The sequence below is a fragment of the Carettochelys insculpta genome, chromosome 1 (assembly GCF_033958435.1).
Source record: "Carettochelys insculpta isolate YL-2023 chromosome 1, ASM3395843v1, whole genome shotgun sequence".
Lineage (NCBI taxonomy): Eukaryota > Metazoa > Chordata > Testudines > Carettochelyidae > Carettochelys > Carettochelys insculpta.
This window is the reverse complement of record NC_134137.1, coordinates 104724735-104743550: the sequence shown is the minus strand read 5'-3', so window position 1 is coordinate 104743550 and position 18816 is coordinate 104724735. Positions and strand designations below refer to the sequence as shown.

Below are 18816 nucleotides of genomic sequence, written 5' to 3'. Positions count from 1 at the left end.
AACATTCTGTGCAATGGTTCAGAGACAGAATCAATCATCATCTGCACTGTGTCACTTCTCCAATACTCCTCCATTTATCTTGCCATCTTCCTGATTCTCATCCATGACTGCATTTCTGATGGAATCAGGACTAAGTATCATATGGACAAATCCTCAATCTCAGAAGTCTTCAAATAAAACCTAAAATCATGAAAACTGGCATCACTGACCTTCAATACGTAGAGGAATGTGTCACTCTCACAGAGGTGAACCTGAAAAGCACCATAAGGTTACGTCTACACTATGAGATAAATTCAAATTTATTAAAATAAATTTTGTAATGCTGGTTTTTACAAATTCGAATTTGACTATCCTCACCTCTGCACAAGTTGACTTATTGCTGCCACACTCAATCGCCAAACATCAATCTATCCAACAGTTCCCTCAGCTAGGTAGCATTCTGGGTATTTTTGCTAGTGCAGTATGGGGAAAAAAATGCCCCATAAGCGGTTACAGGTATGCAACATCTTCCCAGATTGCATTGCCCTCATTCTCCTCCCATGGAAAGCAAACTGCCATCTTTTCAGAAGGAAAGGTAGGGAATCACAATGCGTATGCACTCTGGGATCACCCAGATGACTATGCCATGGCAACTGGTCCCTCCGCTACTTTCCCCCCACCCTTGAAACCACAGTATGGTATGACCTATCTTAAAGTAGCCATTTGGTAAGGAATTTACCAAAAGAAACGAAGATTGGAAAGAAAGCATGCAAAGCTTGAAAGAGGAGGATAGGAAAGGTTAGGAAAAAAGACCTTTTGCAATGCATGGTTTTTGGCTTCCCACTTCATTACGCAGATATGTCCAACACAGGAGATGGAGCTCGGCAGATTTCCACATGTGTGGGTGGATGTGTGGTGTGGGATTGGTGGTTGAAGGGCCAGTTGGAACGGTCCCTTCAGTGTTGCTCAGGTGGGGGGGCCAGCCCCAACTGTGTGGGGGTCGGCCTCCCTCATTTCATTGTGGGGGTTGTCACGGAGTGTGGGGCTGTTGGTTGAAGGGCTAGTTGAAATGGTCCCTTCATTGCTGCTCAGGTAGGGAGGAACCCCTCAAATTCTTTGGCGTTGGGAGCAGATTCCGCCCCCGTGGCAGCAAGCCCCTGAAAGTGTTTCCCATCTTTGGAGCCCTCACCTCGTGCAAGCCAGAACATGGTGCTGCCCAGCAGCATGGTCTGCACTGAACAGCAGGCATGTCCTTTTATTGGGACAGGGGCTAACCACATGATGTGGTTTAGTGTGGGCAAGACCCCAGCTGCATGGTGCCTGTAGGGGGAGAGAGGCTGCCCCAGTACATGAGTAAACCACAGAAAAGAAGATTCTCGGCCTCTCATACAAGCACAACCTCCATAGCCTAGCTGCCATGTGGTGCAGTGGGTTAGCGCTGAAAAAAAAATCCAAGCACTCAGCTTACAGAGGGAGAGACAGAACCACAAATTCCGTGTTGGGGCTATTTTTCATGGGTAGATGTGCGCACCTCATTGATAGCAAAGAAAGGAAGAAGTCATGACCCCACAGCCTAGCTGCCATGGGCTGCCTAGCACCAAATTCAACTTTGTGGGCTTCCTGTTACCTAATTCTTGAGCACCTGGAGAGCAGTGGAGATGGAAGTGGCCAGACTGGACAACTGTGGGGCACAGTGGGAAACATACAGGACACCTTTGGAGGCTCATTAAGTTTATTAAAAGACATGGCGTTTCCACACTAGCCTTAGTTCAAACTTTTAAATTCAAACTTGATGGTACATTGAGTTGCCTCTCAAGGTCTTATAACACTGACCTTAGTGTTGCCTAAAATTGACCGAATGTTACTTGCAGTGAAGAAAGTGACATTGTAAAGTCGAGCTAACTGCCTTAAATTCGACTTTATTATGTAGCATAGACATAGCCTAAATCTTTTTTCAGATGCCTGATCAAAGCGTGGATTAGTCTCCGAACATTGGAAAAGCATGGCACTCTATCAGGCATCATCTACACAAACTGTTCTTTGTATTTCAGAAATCATTATCAGCAGATTACTATTTTCCATATTTTCACAGCCACCCCTCCCAAACAACTAGCGCGGACACAAATGAAAGAGAGAGAGGATCTCCTGTGCCAACGCATCCATGGGAAAACTACTCAAACAAATCTTCAAGGAATGGGATCTGCAAAGAGGCACAATGATCTTAGGCTACATCCTACACTACAAAATAAAGTCGAATTTATTAAAGTCAACTTTGTAACATTTGGTTTTATAAAGTCAAAGCTGAGTTTTTGTACCAGCCCATAAAGTTGACGATGTGCATCCCCACTAAATCATCAAAGTTCAACTGTTGCAGCAGTGCATTGTGGGAACCTATCCCACAGTTCCTTTAGCCCTGTGGTATTCTGGGTTGTCTTGCTGGTGTATCATCGGATAGATGCCCTGCAACTGGTTGTGGGTGTGTGATGTCATCTTCCCAGACTGCACCACACTCCTTCCCCTCCCGTTGAAAACAAAATGACCATTTTTCTGAAATCTTTTTCCCTGATGAAAGAAATATTTTATTTATCTGCATTATGCCTTCCACCCCAACCCAGTAAGCCACTTTTAAGCATCCATTGCTGGGACTGTGCTTCATTCTGTCCCTTTTTAAAGAACAGCGACTTTAAAAAATAACCTGACCACACCATCTCAACGGGTCCCTCACTACTTTTACCCCGGTTAAAATACACCAAACAGTTGAGCTTTAGAAGCTGAAGCCCATGATGCTCAAATGAAACAAACTGGCTCAATGCAACAGGAAAAGACTTCATATTATTCTCAAGAAAAGATGTAAAAGTAAGGAAGCCCAGGGGAAAACACACCAAACAGGTGGGCTTCAGAAGGTGAACCACCCAAATGAGTTCTGAGAGCACTGAGCTAACTGTACCGTGTCAGCAGATTGCTCAGCTACTCTACCCACTGTGCAAATACACTCAGCTGACTGTACCATGTACTCATGATGCCCAAGAGGAGAACAGGGCTCCATGCGAAAAGGTCAAAGAAAGGAAAGGGAAAGACTTTGTATCATTATCAGAAAAAGAAGGAAAGGAGGTAAAAGTAGGGAATCCCAGGGGAAAGAAAATCAAATGCTCTGGGAGCACACAGCTGACTGTGCCATGTCAACAAGTTGCTCAATTACTTCTCCCCTGGTGAAAACACACCAAACAGGTCACTGCTGGGACTGTGGCTCCCCCAAGCCGCACACTTGGGGAAGGGAGAGTACTGGTGCATGTTGCCTTTGAGGGACAACCCCCCAAAAATATCAGTTGCCAGGAGCCAGTCCCCCCTGCCCCTGGCACGTGTTGCCTTGGAGAGGCTAGCCCCCAAAAAATTCAGCTGGCAGGGACCAGCTGAGTAACCAGTTGACATGGTTTGATCAGTTCTGCGCCTAGCTGAGGAGGGGTCAGCCCAAAAAATATCTGCTGCCCTCTGAGGTGCCAGCCTCCGAAAATATTTGCTGCTGGGGGGCCAGGCCCTTGGCATTTTGCCTCTAAGGGGCCAACCCCCCCCCAAAATCTGCCTCTAAGGGGCCAGCCCCTTGGTGCTTAGTGAACCCTGCTCAGAAAATGTGAAGCAGAGAGAACTAGTTTCTCGCAGGGAAGGAGCCTTCACCCTGCACCGGGCAGGACATGGTGCTGTCTGGATGCAGGGTCCCAACCACACAGCCAGCACATGATGCTGTAGGGCAGGAGCTAGCCTGCAAGCTGCATGGCATTTGTGGGGTGAAGGGAGGCTGCCCCACACAAGTGTGAAGTGCAGAAAAGAAGCTTCTCAGACTCTCCTACTAAATCCTGTGCAGGGAAGAAGGCTTCACCCCACTCAGAGCAGGATACGCCACTGTCTGCTGTGCCGCTGTCTGGTACCCACCGCCCAGCTGCCATGTGGTGTGGTGGGGCAGGGGCTAGCCCATCAGCCGAAATTAGATCCTGGATCTCCTGATGGTTCTATTCTGGGGCTCTCTACCACGGCTAAATGCAATCACCTCGCTGTCCAGAAAGAAAATGAATTCAAATAGCTGGGCTTCCCGTTTCCTAATTCCTGCACATCTGGAGAGCAGCAGAGGTGAAAGCGGCCAGAAAGGATACATTCGGGACACTGTAGGATACCTCTGGAGGCCAATAAAATTGATTTAAAGTAACACTGTTTCCACACTAGCATTAATTCAACCTTTTAAATTCAAACTTGGTGTTATGTTGCATCAGAGGGGTGGGGCTAGAAAGTTGACCGTACCAGCCCATAAAATTGACCTAGTGGCATTTGCAGTGAAGACAGTCATATTGTAAAATCAAGCTAAGTGCCTTAAAATTAACTTTATGATGTAGCGTAGACATGGGCTTAGTTTACAAGGCAGTTGTCATCCCACCTTTTCTACAGGCATGTGATCTGAGTAAGGAACAGCTGGGAAGACCGATGTACTAACATTAGAGTTCTCGCTGCAGCCAACAGCAGCAGTGTAGAAGCACAGGTTATAAAACATTAATTCAAATGGGCTGGCCACTATATATGTAGTTATGACACTTGCCTCCCAAAACAAGTATTCTCCTCTCAATTAAGTCAGGGAAGAAAGCCTCACACAGGGAAGTACATGCGCTTCAAAAAGTACATCTTAAAAATGAAGACATCCATCCAATGAATGGGGAGGACCTGATGTAGAATAGAACACTCACTCTGAGAAGAAGAGATGTGCTCATGAGACCAGACAAATGAAGAAACTTTTGCCCTTTGTCTCCTCCAGGACTACATGTCATTTCTGTGGGAAAATCTGCAGTGACTGAATTGGGCTCCTGAGACACGTAAAAATGACCAGTGACCCCTCTTTGCAGACAAGTTCCTTACATTGATGAACAGCCAAAGAATAGACGAAAACTAGGGCTAAATAAATGACCCAGGGAATTAATCTACATCTAGATTATTTTATTGACAAAAGGTGTCATATTTGTTCAAACAGTTTCCTAGGACTTGATTTCTTATGGGTAGCAACAGCAAGTTGACTGCTGTAGAAACAGAGGAAGACACTATTCCTACCGTTATGTATTACCATCTCTATTACTCAGATAATCCAATTCAAACGTGAACAATGAAGACTGAAGTTTCAGACTGTAGTGCAGGTACTGGTGCGTATGTATAGTTTCTGTACACACTTACGTCTAATTCCTGGAAGCCGTCAATGTATTTCTGAGGGACTTAGCGCAGATAGCATGGGCTTCTCTAAACATAAATTGAACTGCTGTAAAAATATTGTTCTAATTAAATGGTAGAACCCCACAGTGTGGGCATTTAAGGCTATGTTTACACTAGTCAAAGTAAGTCCACTGCAGATCCGCAATTCTAGCTATGCCAATTGCATAGCTAAAATTGATGTATCTGTGCTTTGCTTACTGGCCACCCTTAGTGAAGAAGGTCGACAGGAGAGTTTCTCCTGTCAACCTTCCTTACTCCTTGTGTCTCACCAGGAGTAAAGGGCCGATGCCCACCCCCAATAGTCTGATTTTGTGCATCCTTGCCAGACGCACAAAACTGAATCCTAGAAGATTGATGCTGAGTGGGTTGATCTTTCACGCCAGTATAAACATAGTCTAAGAAACTATTGGTGCCTTAACCAATACAGGTTCTAACAATTCATACACAAGAAGAGGAATAAGTGACACGGGAATAAGGCAATAACTGCATCCACAGTAGGCGGGTTATTGATATGACTCTTGAATAAGGGTGTGATTTTTTTTTGAAGACCCAAATGTTATTTTGAGTACAAAAATCATAGCTACTGGGTGTTTGGTGCATAGGGAGGAGGGAGTAAATTCCAAGCTAAAGGGTGAATAGCATGGAATGATCCATGAAGACAAAGTGAATGAAGAATTCAAAAACAGGAGGCAAGAATGAGGCTTTACAGGTACATGGAGAGTGAAAATGGTAATAGGACACATTCAGGGGATATAAGAGTGCACATACAAGACCACCACATGAATTCTATGCTCTACTTCCACACAGGCTCCTTCAGCAATACTAGACAATGTGAAAGGCAAGAATAAGCCTATATATAGATATAAAGAGGTGAGTGTCACGAAGAGATCCAGGAAACAGAGATTCTAGCAGCTGTGTTTTGGACAGTAGGTGATAAAACCAAGGAATAGGGAAAAGAGCATAAAGGTTTGGACAAGTTCATTCTCGAGAGAGAGTCCAAGGATGGCATTTTAAAGTGATACACAGAAAGAACTGACAATTTGGTGACAGTCCCGATATGGGCAGGAAAAGAGGAGTCAAGGATAACAATGAGGTTTTGAAACTGTGTGTACGGTGAGAAATTAAATCAATATTAAGTTGAGAGTAAAATGACCAAGATTACTCTTCTCAACACTGCCAAAGAATTGACTGAAAACACCACTAACTGAATACGCTATAATCCATATTAGTATTATGAAAATATCAATACAGTAGAAACAAAGACATGTATATATAATAATTCTCAGTCCAAGCCCAGAGGTACCCATTATAGAAAACAATGCAACACATTATTGATTTTAGTGCTAGCCTAATCTTACACTTGTTCCTGCTGTCTACACTCTTGGTGAAATAAAGAAAGAAAGGTCCCCAAAATTTTCAAAGAGATCTAATCTTTACTGTGAGTCTCTTAATTCTAGGGCAGTTGTATCTTGACACAAAGGCTGTGTCTGGACTGTGGAAAACTATCAGCAAAAAATAGGAAATTATGCACCACAATTTCCACATCTTTTGCCGACAGTTCTTTTGGGAGAGGCTTTTCTGACATTTGGCCCATCCACACAGGCCTAAATGTCAGAAAAGCCCCCTCTGTTGAGACAGTCTTTCTTCCTCATGGAGCGAGGTATACACAGATGTCAACAGAACACTACTGATCTGCAGATCTTTTCCAAGAGATCTAGAGTCTGGATGCGTGCTCTGTTGACAGAAGCCTCCAGTCTAGATATAGCCTAAGAAATAAAACACATAAACAAACCTAGAGAATTAACCTTGTTGAACAAGGTATACGGTGAACTAAATTATCAGGACTGTAAAATATGCAGTGAGTTAGAACCTAGCAAATTAAGTATTCTTGTAAAGGTTCAGCCAATCCCAAAAGTCAGTCCCATGAGTTGAGAATTTATGTATGTTAAGCACTTTGAAAAAAAACTTATATAAACCACATTTTATAACCACAGCTAAATGAGCCATATTGGATTACAATAAAACTGCTTTGTATTGCAGCAACATAAAACTTCAGTATGCAATAGCAGATCTCAGTGGTTTGAAGAAAAGTTGACTGTTCCATGCCATCCTTTCTAATTAATCTGTTTCTCTGATTAAACCAGAGTTGGATAATTAGGTTAACCATCTAGGAAGGATTTCACGTTAGAAAAATCTGTCATGATTACCTACTATCTGAGAAAGAACTATCCTAAGCGCTTCTATCTGCAACCTGAAGTCATTCATTTCTCCAAATACACACTTTTTAAACACTGTGAGCACAGATTTATTTGATGATCAGATCCCTATCTCATGGATATAATTTCAAGAAAAAAAAAAAACATCTTACCCGATTCCCCTGCGCTAAAGTGATCTACTGGATTCCCTTCTGCATCTGGATTTAATAATACGATTTCATATTGAATTTCCTTGGATTCAGAATTTTCATAATTCTCCTCGCAGATAAGCTTGTCTACATAAAACACATACCACATTTCTGGATATGGAATCTGGGTCACTGTCAGATTTTGCTCGGTGTTGTTCATAGGCACTTTAAAAAGAAACAAAAAATGAAATAAGTACTACTAACTCCTCTGAAAACTATGAAACCTTCTGAGAAGTAATATACTATGATGCTTCCCAGTGGAACCCAGGGCTGAGAGACATATCACTACCACTTACACTCAGCATAAGGAAGCCTTTCCAACTCCACCACCAGTGGGCAACACACACATACTCCTTCTCACTCTACAGGTTAGCCATTTGCACTTCCGAACCCTTGAACCCTCTGAGCAGCTCCCTGGAGTGTCCAAGTTCAAGTCCTCTCAACACTCACAATGTTGAAAGATGTACTGTTTCCAAAGAAACCATGCATCCCAGCTTGCCATTATAACCTCAGGCTACACCTTTGCGTAACAAACAGCACTAAGGTAGGTTTATATGAAATTAAGGATAAACTGTTATTTGACAAATCCTGAAAATTCATGTACCAGCAATAATTATTGGAAACAAATGGTTATATACCAAATAAAATCACAAACATGTATTCTAGGCTGTAGGTTTAATTAGCAAGATACTGTCACATCATGCACAGTATTGTTTGCCCAAAATCCTTGCAGTGCTTTGTAGCCAGGCTGTTACCCTTCTTTCATAAGATGGGCACACTGTCAGTTTACCTCCTAAATGAAGAATTCACTGAGTTTCTTTGCATTCCCAGATGTATCAGACCAATCCTTTGTCTTTACTCATGAACAACTTCCCCTGCTATTTTTCTTCCTCTATAATTACTTTTAGTGTTTTCTTTCTCTGAGACTTCACAATCCCTTAATTTGCACCTTAGTGTGCAAATACACAAATGGTCAGACCAGGAGATATGCATTTGTGATTCTGTTTAAAGGGAACAATTCAAAAAGATGTCTTCTTCCGATCATCATCAACAACCACTGGCTCAGTGCCTGTTGGTGTCTGATGCCTCTCTCACTATTTCCTTCCATTTCTTCTGATTACCTGCTTTGATTCCAAGGTCTTAAGGACCTAATCTTCAGTATAGATATATAGCTGTTTGAACATTATCTGTGCATATATTTTGCAATTACTATAGCTGGATCTACACTAGGGAATAAAGTCGACTTTTTAACACTCGATTTTATAAAGTCAAATTTGAGTGTCCCAAACTGCTTAAAGTCTATTCAATGTGTCCCCACAAAGAAGTGTAAGTCTGACTGTGGACCTGTTTCTGCAGACCTGTTGCATTTTGGGATTTTGTGCCAGTGTCTTGTGGCACAAAAAAGTTGCTACAAGGGGTTCTAGGTTCCTGGTATCATCAACATTTTCCCCACTTCCTGCTTCTCACTGAAAACAAACGGAATTTTTGCACAGTTTTATATTGATTGTCATCTGCCATTACCACCAACATGGATCCCGAGAGGCTTCAAAGTTGTTGCAATGTTTTGTGCTCAGTTCCCACACTCTAATACAGTATCTTCTGTATTTGCTGCACATGCAATATCAGGTCATTGCTGCCGTGGTCACCAACAGACATTAAGATCTGTAGAGATGCACCGTAGAGTTGCTGGCCCTGCAAAACCAGCTCAGACTGGTGGGATCACATTGTTTTGCGGTCACTGGACAATCAGCAGCGGCGACAAAACTTCTGCCTGCGTAAGGCTGCTTCCACGGAACTTTGTGAACTGCTGTCTCCTGCCCTGAAGCACAGTGACACCAGAAGGAGACCTGCTTTGACAGGTGAGAAGCATGTGGCAATTGCTCTGTGGAAGTTTGCAATGCCAGACAGCTACAGGTTCATGGCACATCAATTTGGAGTGGGCAAATATACAGTGGGGGCTTTTGTTATCCATGTATCCAAGGCAATCAATAAACTACTCGTATAAGAGAGAACGTGGACATAGTGGACAGATTTGATGCCTTGGGGTTCCCTAACTGCAGCGGGGCAAGAGATGGAACACACATCCCCATCCTGGCACCGGACCACTAGGCCTCAGGGTACATTAACCGCAAGGTGTACTTCTCAATGGTGTTGCAAGCTTTGGTGGATCACAAAGATTGTTTCACCAATATCAACGTGAGGTGCCCGGGAAGTGTGCATGACATGCAAATCTTTAGGAATTCTGGTTTGTTTACAAGGTTCCACAGTGGAACTTTCTTCCCAGACCAGAAAATTAACATCTAGGACATGGAACTGCCCATAGTGACTCTTGGTGACCCTGCTTACCTCTTGTTCCCTTGGCTCATGAAGCCATACACAAGCACCTTGGACTCCAGTAAGGAGCTCTTCAATTACAGGGTGAACAGGTACAAAATGATGGTAGAATATGCCTTAGGCTGTTTAAAAGCCAGGTGCAGGTACCTTCAGTCTCACTTAGATTTCATTGAAGAAAACACTACCCTTGTCACTGGGCCCTGCTGTATTCTTCATGACATTTCCGAGTCAAAGGGGAAAGTTTCATGCCTGGGTGCAGCGCTGAGGCAGAGATCCTGCAATTGCTTTTATTCTATTTCTTTCCTTCACAAAAATAGTGCAACTGAGTACAAAGGAGAGAAAAGAAAGTTTGTGCATTGAGAGTTTTCTGAGTCTCAGGAAGAATTCCATATTATTGTTCAAAAAGGTTCTTGTTCTACACAAATTATTTTAAATTATTTCTTTTCAATGTTTCAGTGCTACACAGCAATTAGTATTTGTTCTTTGAAGCTATTTTGGAGACACACTAAGCAATGAAAAAGAGGACTAAATAACTAGCAATATGGGGCGAATCCCAATTAACCATAAAAAAATGACTAGACGGGAAAGGAAAAACGAAAGAAATGACAAATTTATAAACTAATGAATAGTTTAGAGACCACGTGAATACCTCACTACCCTTTCATTAAAAAAAAAAAAAAAAAGGCGGGGGCGGGGGGGCTTGTCTACACTTACCAGTAGATCCAGAATCCAGAAATTGGTCTCCTGGGGTCAGCAGTGGGTCTAGTAAGGACACACTAAATCAGCCTCTGCTTGTGCACCCATCAACCCCAATACCTCACTGGAGCAGGGAGTAAAGGAAGCCAACAGGAGAGTTTCTCCCATCAACACCCTGCCGTAGGAACTCTGTGGTAAGCTGAATTAAGGTATGTCTACTCCAGCTACGCTATTCAACTAGCTGGATTGTGCAACTTAAGTTGACTTTGTCCCATCAGTTTATGTCTGCTCAAAGAGTATTCTAAGTTGGAAGACATGCAAACTTCTGAATTAAAAACTATATCTTACATTACATTCACAAAACCTGTGGAACACATTACTCCAGGATATTTGAGGTAAACAATTTAGAAAACACAGTTCTCTTTACGAAACCCACTGTGAATAGCTGTAATTAAATGATTGTAACTCGGATCAAGTTTAAAGGACTGTTTCCCCTTATCCTTCAAGGCTTAAATCAGGGATTCCCATCTTATGGGGCACAATTAGATTTGTTAACTGTCGCAGCTGGGCAGTTCCAAGCTGCTTAAAGAAGTCATTTGCAGTTTCTTAATGCTGCCACCTTTGGCAACTAACTATCAATAGAGATAGTTGCTGGAGATAGCAGCTATTACTTTATGCCTAGGTGCTGAAACCTTAACACCTGAGTTAATTGGTAACAGCTGTTACTTGCTGGGCCTGGGAGGGCTGGGGGAGCCACCCAGCATAAGCAGCCCTGGTGAAGAGGCTGCAGGCGGTGGGGGTAGGGAGCGTCTAAGGCTGGGGGCAGTTTGGGGCTGTGGGAGGGGGTCCAATGCTGGGGGCGAGGTGGTGGCGGCGGCTTAGGACTATTTTGTGTTCAGCTCCTGGAACGTTTAAAAAAATTGCTGTATGGCCCCCAGCAAAAAAAAAAAAAAAAAAGTTGGACACCTTACAAAGACAGCTTCCATGTCTTTGATATTTGTAGTGATCCCAGGCAAGCCACTTAAATTGTCTCTGATTGTAATTTTTACCCCCTCTTCTCTCTTCCCGCCTTTAGTCTCCCTTCTCTTCCATGTAGCTGATTTCTCAGTTTTCATTTTTTTGGGACTCCCCACTCCCCAGCCCTTCCAGCTTCAGAGTGTGGGGTTTAAGTCGGGGCAGGAGAAAGTGGTTTGAGGATGAGTCTTTCCCCCACTACAACTCAGGTTAAGGATAATAATAAGATAATAAACTATAATAAACAAACCTTATTATTTTATTAACGTATTTTCCCTTTTTTATGGAGCAAATATATAGATGTGGCACAATTTTATATTCTTGCCCCAGATGCAAAATTAGCTAGTTACAGCACTTCTGTTCCCCCCCCCACCAAAATGGTTTGAATTGCCTTGGGTCACCAAGTCTTCCTGAATTGTCAAAAATGGGTTCCCATCTGGAAGTTTGGGAACCGCTGGCTCAAAGTGATCGACAGCTGGATTCAAAAAGAAACAACATTCCATGTTCCAGTGAAGCAACCAGCGTGGAGTACTATTAGGGTTTATATACAGGGGATCCTTGTTATAAGTGGCTTTGCTATAAGCCATTTGCATATAAGTCACTAATGAATTCAGGAAAAGAGATTCATTGTAAGTCACACTGACCTGCAATTACGTTGTTTAGGGGCCGAGGGACCAAAAGCAAGGAACATAGCAAAGCTTTGTGGAAGCTGGGTGGCAGGCGCTGTAGTGCAGGGGCCCTGGATGTGAGCCCTGAAGTCATGGGGGACTAGGGGGGAGCTAAAGGGATCCAGGAAAAGTCAGGGGGAGCTGACTTATCTATTTCTATTTTTTATCTTAATATTACGTATTCTACTTCTTTCTATTCTATTTATTGTTTTTTGTGGGTTACAGGTATGTTATATATCCCACACATATGAACTATGTGTGTTGGAGATGTATCTTAAGCTAATTACATTATTCCTTATGGATATTAATTCCCCTTTATAAGTTGTTTCACTATAAAAGTTGCATTACTTAGGAACATAACGTGGACTTGAGGACCCCCGTACTGAATTATAGGATAAAATTCTGAAGTAGGCCATGACATTTGCTAAGAACCACTGTTCCAAAATGGAGTCTGGTAAGCCTCCCCACCACAGCCACCTGTGGAAGGCATCCCAGTTGATGTAAATAAGTCCCTAGGCAGCCACATTCCAGAAAGGGACCCTGCAGGGAGGGGAACTGGACTATAGTTAAGAGTGACTGACATGATTCTTTCCCTAACTTCTGCTTTGATTCTGCATTACCCACTGGCTTTGATTCTGTAGAGATAACACAAATGATCATGTTCCTGGGAAGATTACATCAGGATGCCAGACGAGACATCACTGCTTTACACATCAGTGTATTACAGACGAGATATCACCACTTTACACATCCATGTTGAGGACTGCACTCTTCAAAGGACTTGTTGCTTATAGATACAACGTTCTGTAAACTGCTCAGGGAAACTCCGTGTAACTCCCAAATTGTTCGTTAATTCATCTGGATTGCTCATTGATTATGCTCATTTCCTTATAGTCTGCTTCTATTCTTTCCTCTGACTACCAGCTCTCTATATAACCTATCATAACTTGGTGCCTGTCAGTGCATTCTGAAACCCAACCAAGTTCAGAATCACTCCGCCAGCTGGTTGTAATAAACCTTTGTTGCTTCACAAAGTATCCAGACTTTATTCCAACAGAATTAACACCACCACATGTGAAAAAAAATGTATTGTAGACCTCTTTAAAGGTGTATTGTTTTAGTGTCATCCAAGTCCTATCGACACACAAAGTCAACCATTTTCGGAATTTGGTAGTCCTAGAAGCTGGACCACAGTCAGACTGAATTAAAATTTCATTCTGACAACACGCCAAGAGGTCACTTAGTTACTCTAGAGAGCGTAGTCTCTAAGGCACTTAGCAAAAACATGAAAACAGAGATACATTCATATAAGATGCCAACGAACAAATTTCCTAATATCTGTTTAATTTGAAAAGCAAACTTTAAGCTTGCTTAATTAGAATGTCTAAAGTTATATTCAATAACTGGTGCAAATAATCCTTTTAGTACCCCTCCAATACCTTTTAGTATCTGTGTCTTTCAATTATATAATTTGCCAGGGCTAAAGAATGAGTCATTGGTACTTTTTTAAACTGAGATCAGCACACAAATTATGCTTAATTTGTGTGTTGATCTTGATTAACACTTCTTTGAAGCTGAATTCTAAGAGGGCCTTCAAGGTTTTGTACATCAAAGGCTAACAGATTTATGGTTCCATAAACTGACTAGGTGGCCTTTTCTTCCTCCCCTCCCCGCTTTCAACACAGCATTTTCTACAGGGATGGTGGGCGGGGGAGGGACGGGGGATGCCTCTTGACAAAATCAAATTATTCATTTAGACACAAAAAACAACACATCTTGCATATGATATGCTGGTATAAATATTGACTCAAACATTACAAACACCTGAATTAAAGAATTAATAATGAACTGCTAACTGCAGAGTTAAACAATAAAAGAAAATTACTATTAATAAACTTTATGAAATGAGACAGCATAATTCAAAGTTGAATTAATTTTTAGGGAGATGAAACTTACAAAAGAAAATGAGAAATTCTAAAGTTACGTAGGAGGAAGTGTGAAAGAAAACATAAAGAGGGACAATTCAGATAAACTACTGTTACAGATGCCTTATTCACTAATACACATTATACTCACCTTAAAACCTGATCTCCTTAACTTCCAGTCATTATTGAAGTATACAGCAATTATCAGTTTATAAAACCTGTTTTCTTCTGCTCTAACAGAGAGAATCAGCTCACTCCCCCAACCGTGCATTTGAAGACCTAATTCCTGCCTCTCACTGTCAACTTGACTAAACATTTATACACCAGAACAATTTTATTCTGCAAACAGGCTTGGAGACTGCATTTTTTAAGGTCTTCTGTTAAGACTTTTGGCACGCTGCTTAACAATCTTACACCATCCTGACATGAGAATTATCTCCAGGCTGAGCCCACATATGGAAAATTTCAGACAAATACTAGTATTTTTCAAAATTCTAAGCAAATGAAAGCATCGGGATATAACAAGACTTGATATAAAATTACCTATTGTAAAATGTTTCACTGAATGGTTTGTCAAAGAATGTTAGTATCCCACCTATTTAACAAGACATTACTTGTAAAATAAACAACGTCCACACAGGCAAGCCAACTACATTTTTTTGTAACTGAAAAAAATACTGAAGGGACCATTCTGGTTTCACGCAGTTGTTAAAGATTTTACTGATTTCAACAAGACCATGAATTGGTCCAAAATGCACACAATTAAATGAACCTTGACTTCTAGATTTAAAAAATCAAACAAACTCACTTGTTAGCTGAGCTTTGGACAGTTTCTCTCCACAGCTACTATCTTGGGTGCCGTCCTGCAGCTTTAGCCACTCCCGTGCTTGGAAAAGGTGAAGTCTGGCCTCTTTTTCAACAGCTGCTGCTACATTGTTGATTCTGACATACAGAACAGCATGGTCACCTTGGTATTTAAAAAATAAAATCAACTTAACATCTTTTGTGCACATGCAAATAAAACTGGACAGATACCTTCAGAGCTGCCACAGCACCTTTTTTTAAGCATGTCACAGATCCAGATGGACCAATCTCAATCACCCTCCAGGCTACAGCGAGGGGCCTCACTTCATTGCACCGTGTGCTTTAGGCCACTAGACGCTGCTCCTGGTTTGGAATCCCTAGCTCAGAACTCTCACTCCAGCTACCCAGCACCTAGAACCAGTACGGACTCATTTGGTCCCTCTTACAGCTTAAAAACAGCCTCGCCCTGAACTCCAGAAGTGGGCTTCAACTGACATAAGTGGGTCTGTCCCACAGAACCAGTTTCAGAACAGCAGTCTTACATACTAAGAACTTGGAGACAGAGATAGCATCTTAGCTATCTATGAAGCACTATGCCTGTCTAGGGTACAGTTTAATAATTCCTTGTCTGCATACTTAGACTTGTAATGAACATGTGTCCCATTATTATTAACTGATAAACAGTGCAAAGTTGTTTGCAGAAGAGGCATTTTTTGGGAAACATCTTGAATTTTAAAGGCACTAACATAGAGGACTAAGCTAGCAGGCTCCCTGAAACTCTCTAGCTTAAGAATGTAGAATGTGGAGTATCATTCTAGCTACTACTGAGTGACAACATAGAATCTGATTATTAAAATTAAACAAAACATAATGCAAAATAAGCCTTTTTTTAATACTACATGGCAACTCTTTTGGATCTGTTCTGCCATTGGCTTGCTCTGTGGGTTGGACAAGTTGCTCCCCTCCATGTGCCACACTTTCCCCCCCTGTAAAGTGGAGATAGGGATCTCCTATGCCAAGGGTCTAAGAACTAAATGCAATTATCAATTTGTCTCAGTAAGTTTTCATTCGTATATAATTTATTAGGATATTTGGACACTGCCAGGAGCAAACTACAAAGCATAGCATTGCTGAAAAACCTCTCCAGGTATGGATACACTTACATAAAAAACCTCAAGGAGTCCTGTGGCATCTTATAGACTAATAGATATTTTGGAGCATATTTTGGTAAGCAAAGACCCCCTTCGTCAGATGCATGACCTGTGGCTGGCCCATGCCAGCTGACTCAGGTTTACAGGACTCCAACTAAAGAGCTGTTAAACTGTGGTTTAATTAATATCTGGACTCAGGCTACAGCCCAGGCTCTAGGAACCTGCAAGGTGGGAGGATCCCAGAGCTAGGGCTGCAGCCTGAGTCTCAGCATCTGTGCCCCCATCCGCAAGCACAGGCCAGTCATGGGTTTCTAACTGCAGTGCAGACATGCCCTGAGTGGTTTCCCTCTAAGTCTGGTGTCTGTATCTAAACCCGAGATGGATCTAGTTAGTATGCAGAGCGGGGCGGCGGAAGGGGGTATTAAACATGTGCTGTCTTGTACAACTCACAACACCGACCTACCCCAGCCCCCGGACAAATCAAACAGCTGCTGCCCCTCAGAGAGGTACATGACCTACAGCCGCGAACCCCACTTCCCCGGCAGCGGGAAGGGCCCCCGCCCCGGCCGCCCTCCCAGACTTGCAGCACGACCCACGCGGCTTCTGGAGCCCCGCGCACGCTGCGCTCCCGGGACGGACGGGACTCGCCGCGCCATCAGTCGCGCCCGGGGAGGTGTCGCGGCCGCTCGCGGCGAGCGCCTACCGTGGAACTGGAACCGCGCCAGCGGCTGGACCCCGCCCCCCACGCCGGAGAAACGGCCCCGCAACGTCTTGCCGTGGACGCCACGCAACCACCAGCGGCTGCTGCCCACGACCACGCAGAGCAGCCACAGCAACCACCCCATCCCGGCCACAGCACCCAGCACTAGCTTCATCACGTGACAACTTCCCTTCCCTCCTCCCCCCCCCCCGCAGGAGCCGACGGAGAGAGAACCAATAGGAACAGTTTTCAGGGGTGGAGCCTGTAGCCAAGCCGCGACGTGTCCGTTGTTTAGCTTGACCATAAGGCGGTCCAGTGTCGTGAAAATGTAATTTATGGCCGCCGCCAAGCGGCTGTAGGACGGTATCGCGCACGCGCGGTAGAGGAACTTTCGCCTACACCCCCTTTGTGCCCGCGAGGTGGCAGGAAGTAAGGGGAGGGGAGCAGAGCAGAGCAGAGCAGAGCAGGAGCAGTAGCAGTAGCAGTGAACTGCGGTGGTGCCGTAAAGTGCGGATGATGTCGGCGGCGGTCGGGCCTGAGGCTGCCGACGGGTCTTCGGGCTTTGCCAAGCGGCTCCTCGTGACGGGCGGAGCCGGGTTCATGTGAGTAACGGGCGCAGGGGACGCCGGGGGGTTTGAGCCTGGAAGGGAGGGGAGGCTGTGGGGCCGCAGCGTACGCGGCAGTGGGGCTCTGAGCTGGCGCTTTGGCCACCTGCCTTCTGCCTCCGTCCCCCGGCCTGGCCCGCGTTGCCGAACCTGATCCCCCCGCTGTGTGCGAGGCCGTCCCCGCGCAGCCTTCGCTCGCGCCCCTGCTCTGCGCTGCCACTCACTTGCGGGGTGAGAGACTTGAGCGAGCAGGGGGAGCTGGTGGCGGCCCCGACCCTGTCGGACCGCTGCGCAGAAGTAGCCATAGAGGGCAGGATTGTGCACGTCCCAGGCACGAGTAAATAGTAGGTGGAAAACGTCCGGTTTTTTTCTACTGTAGTGTTTCTTGATGCTGGGATTTGGTGCTACCCCTCCCTGGCCGCCCCATACACCCCACCTACTACTATCAGTCAAGCTGGGATTTTAGTAAAACCTGGAGGGTGTTGGCTGCACAGGGTAGCTGGGAGCTCTGGGGATGCCCCTTTCTGCCCGCTGCATCTTAGAGTTCAGGATTGCTGCCCAGGGTGCTGTGGAAAATGTGATGTAGGTCTCTGGAATTCATGGGACCAGTGATTTCTGTGGTCCTGCCTGGCATTAGCTTTAAATTTTAGTAGTAAGCAAACAGTTTCTGACAGAATCAGTTATCTGTTCTGTTTAGTGGCTCCTTATGCCAGAAGCTCCATTTTGCTTTCTTTGTCAGATTTATACTGATTACTTCCTAAACCAAATACTACTAAAAAGGTTTGTTGGTATAGTTATGCCAGCTTCAAGTGGTGAGTGATCAGAATTGCCTTAAAATTGCATAACAATGTTGCCCAATGCCCTAATATAGAGGCATATACTAACAAAAAGTCCTTTAGCCATTATAGCATATGTTCTCATAGGGAAAGGAGGTGTGTCATGTCCACTAGAAGGATTTGCTGGTAGAGCTGTAATGATCTATGTAGCTCAAAAGTCTTGTCTTCTAATAATTGCCAATACACCTATTCCTCATTTAATGAGTACTTTACTTACAAGTACTTGCTAAAACAAGGGACATGTATACCCACCTGTGTTCACTAAATGAGTCAACTTCCCCTGCTAATATGAGCAAGCCGTGGGGTCCCTGGCTGGCGCGTGGGAAGACCTGCACCCCTCTCTGTAGCTGCAAACTGTCCCCAGCCTTAGAACCCCTCTGCAGCCCCAAACTTCCCCCACTCTGACACCCCCCCCCATATCCCTAAACCACCCTCAGCCTTAGATTCCCTCCTCCCCCA

The 18816-nt window shown here is 44.0% G+C and overlaps 2 protein-coding genes across 9 annotated transcripts in view; one reads left to right on the top strand and one right to left on the bottom strand.

Moving 5' to 3' along the window:
- GPR180 (G protein-coupled receptor 180) overlaps positions 1-16344 on the bottom strand; it is a 36411-nt gene extending 20067 nt beyond the window's left edge. For 3 of the 4 annotated variants that reach the window (XR_012643115.1, XM_074983100.1, XM_074983102.1), the window contains exons 1-3: positions 16229-16344; positions 15070-15203; positions 7589-7789 (exon numbers count right to left, since the gene is read on the bottom strand). Coding sequence is in view for 3 of the 4 variants with exons in the window: in XM_074983100.1 (XP_074839201.1) it covers positions 7589-7789; positions 15070-15203; positions 16229-16257 (364 nt within the window). In the remaining variant the exon portion in view is untranslated. Of the gene's footprint in view, positions 1-7588; positions 7790-15069; positions 15204-15296; positions 15535-16228 lie in introns of those variants that run through there. The other variant, XM_074983101.1, reaches the window with a different exon arrangement.
- A 1021-nt stretch (positions 16345-17365) lies between these two features.
- The window catches only part of TGDS (TDP-glucose 4,6-dehydratase), a 41155-nt gene continuing 39704 nt past the window's right edge, over positions 17366-18816 (top strand). For all 5 annotated transcript variants that reach the window (XM_074989171.1, XM_074989165.1, XM_074989188.1 and 2 more), the window contains exon 1: positions 17366-17518. In XM_074989171.1, coding sequence (XP_074845272.1) covers positions 17430-17518 — 89 coding nt within the window. In that variant the 5' untranslated portion in view covers positions 17366-17429. The remainder of the gene's footprint in view (positions 17519-18816) is intronic.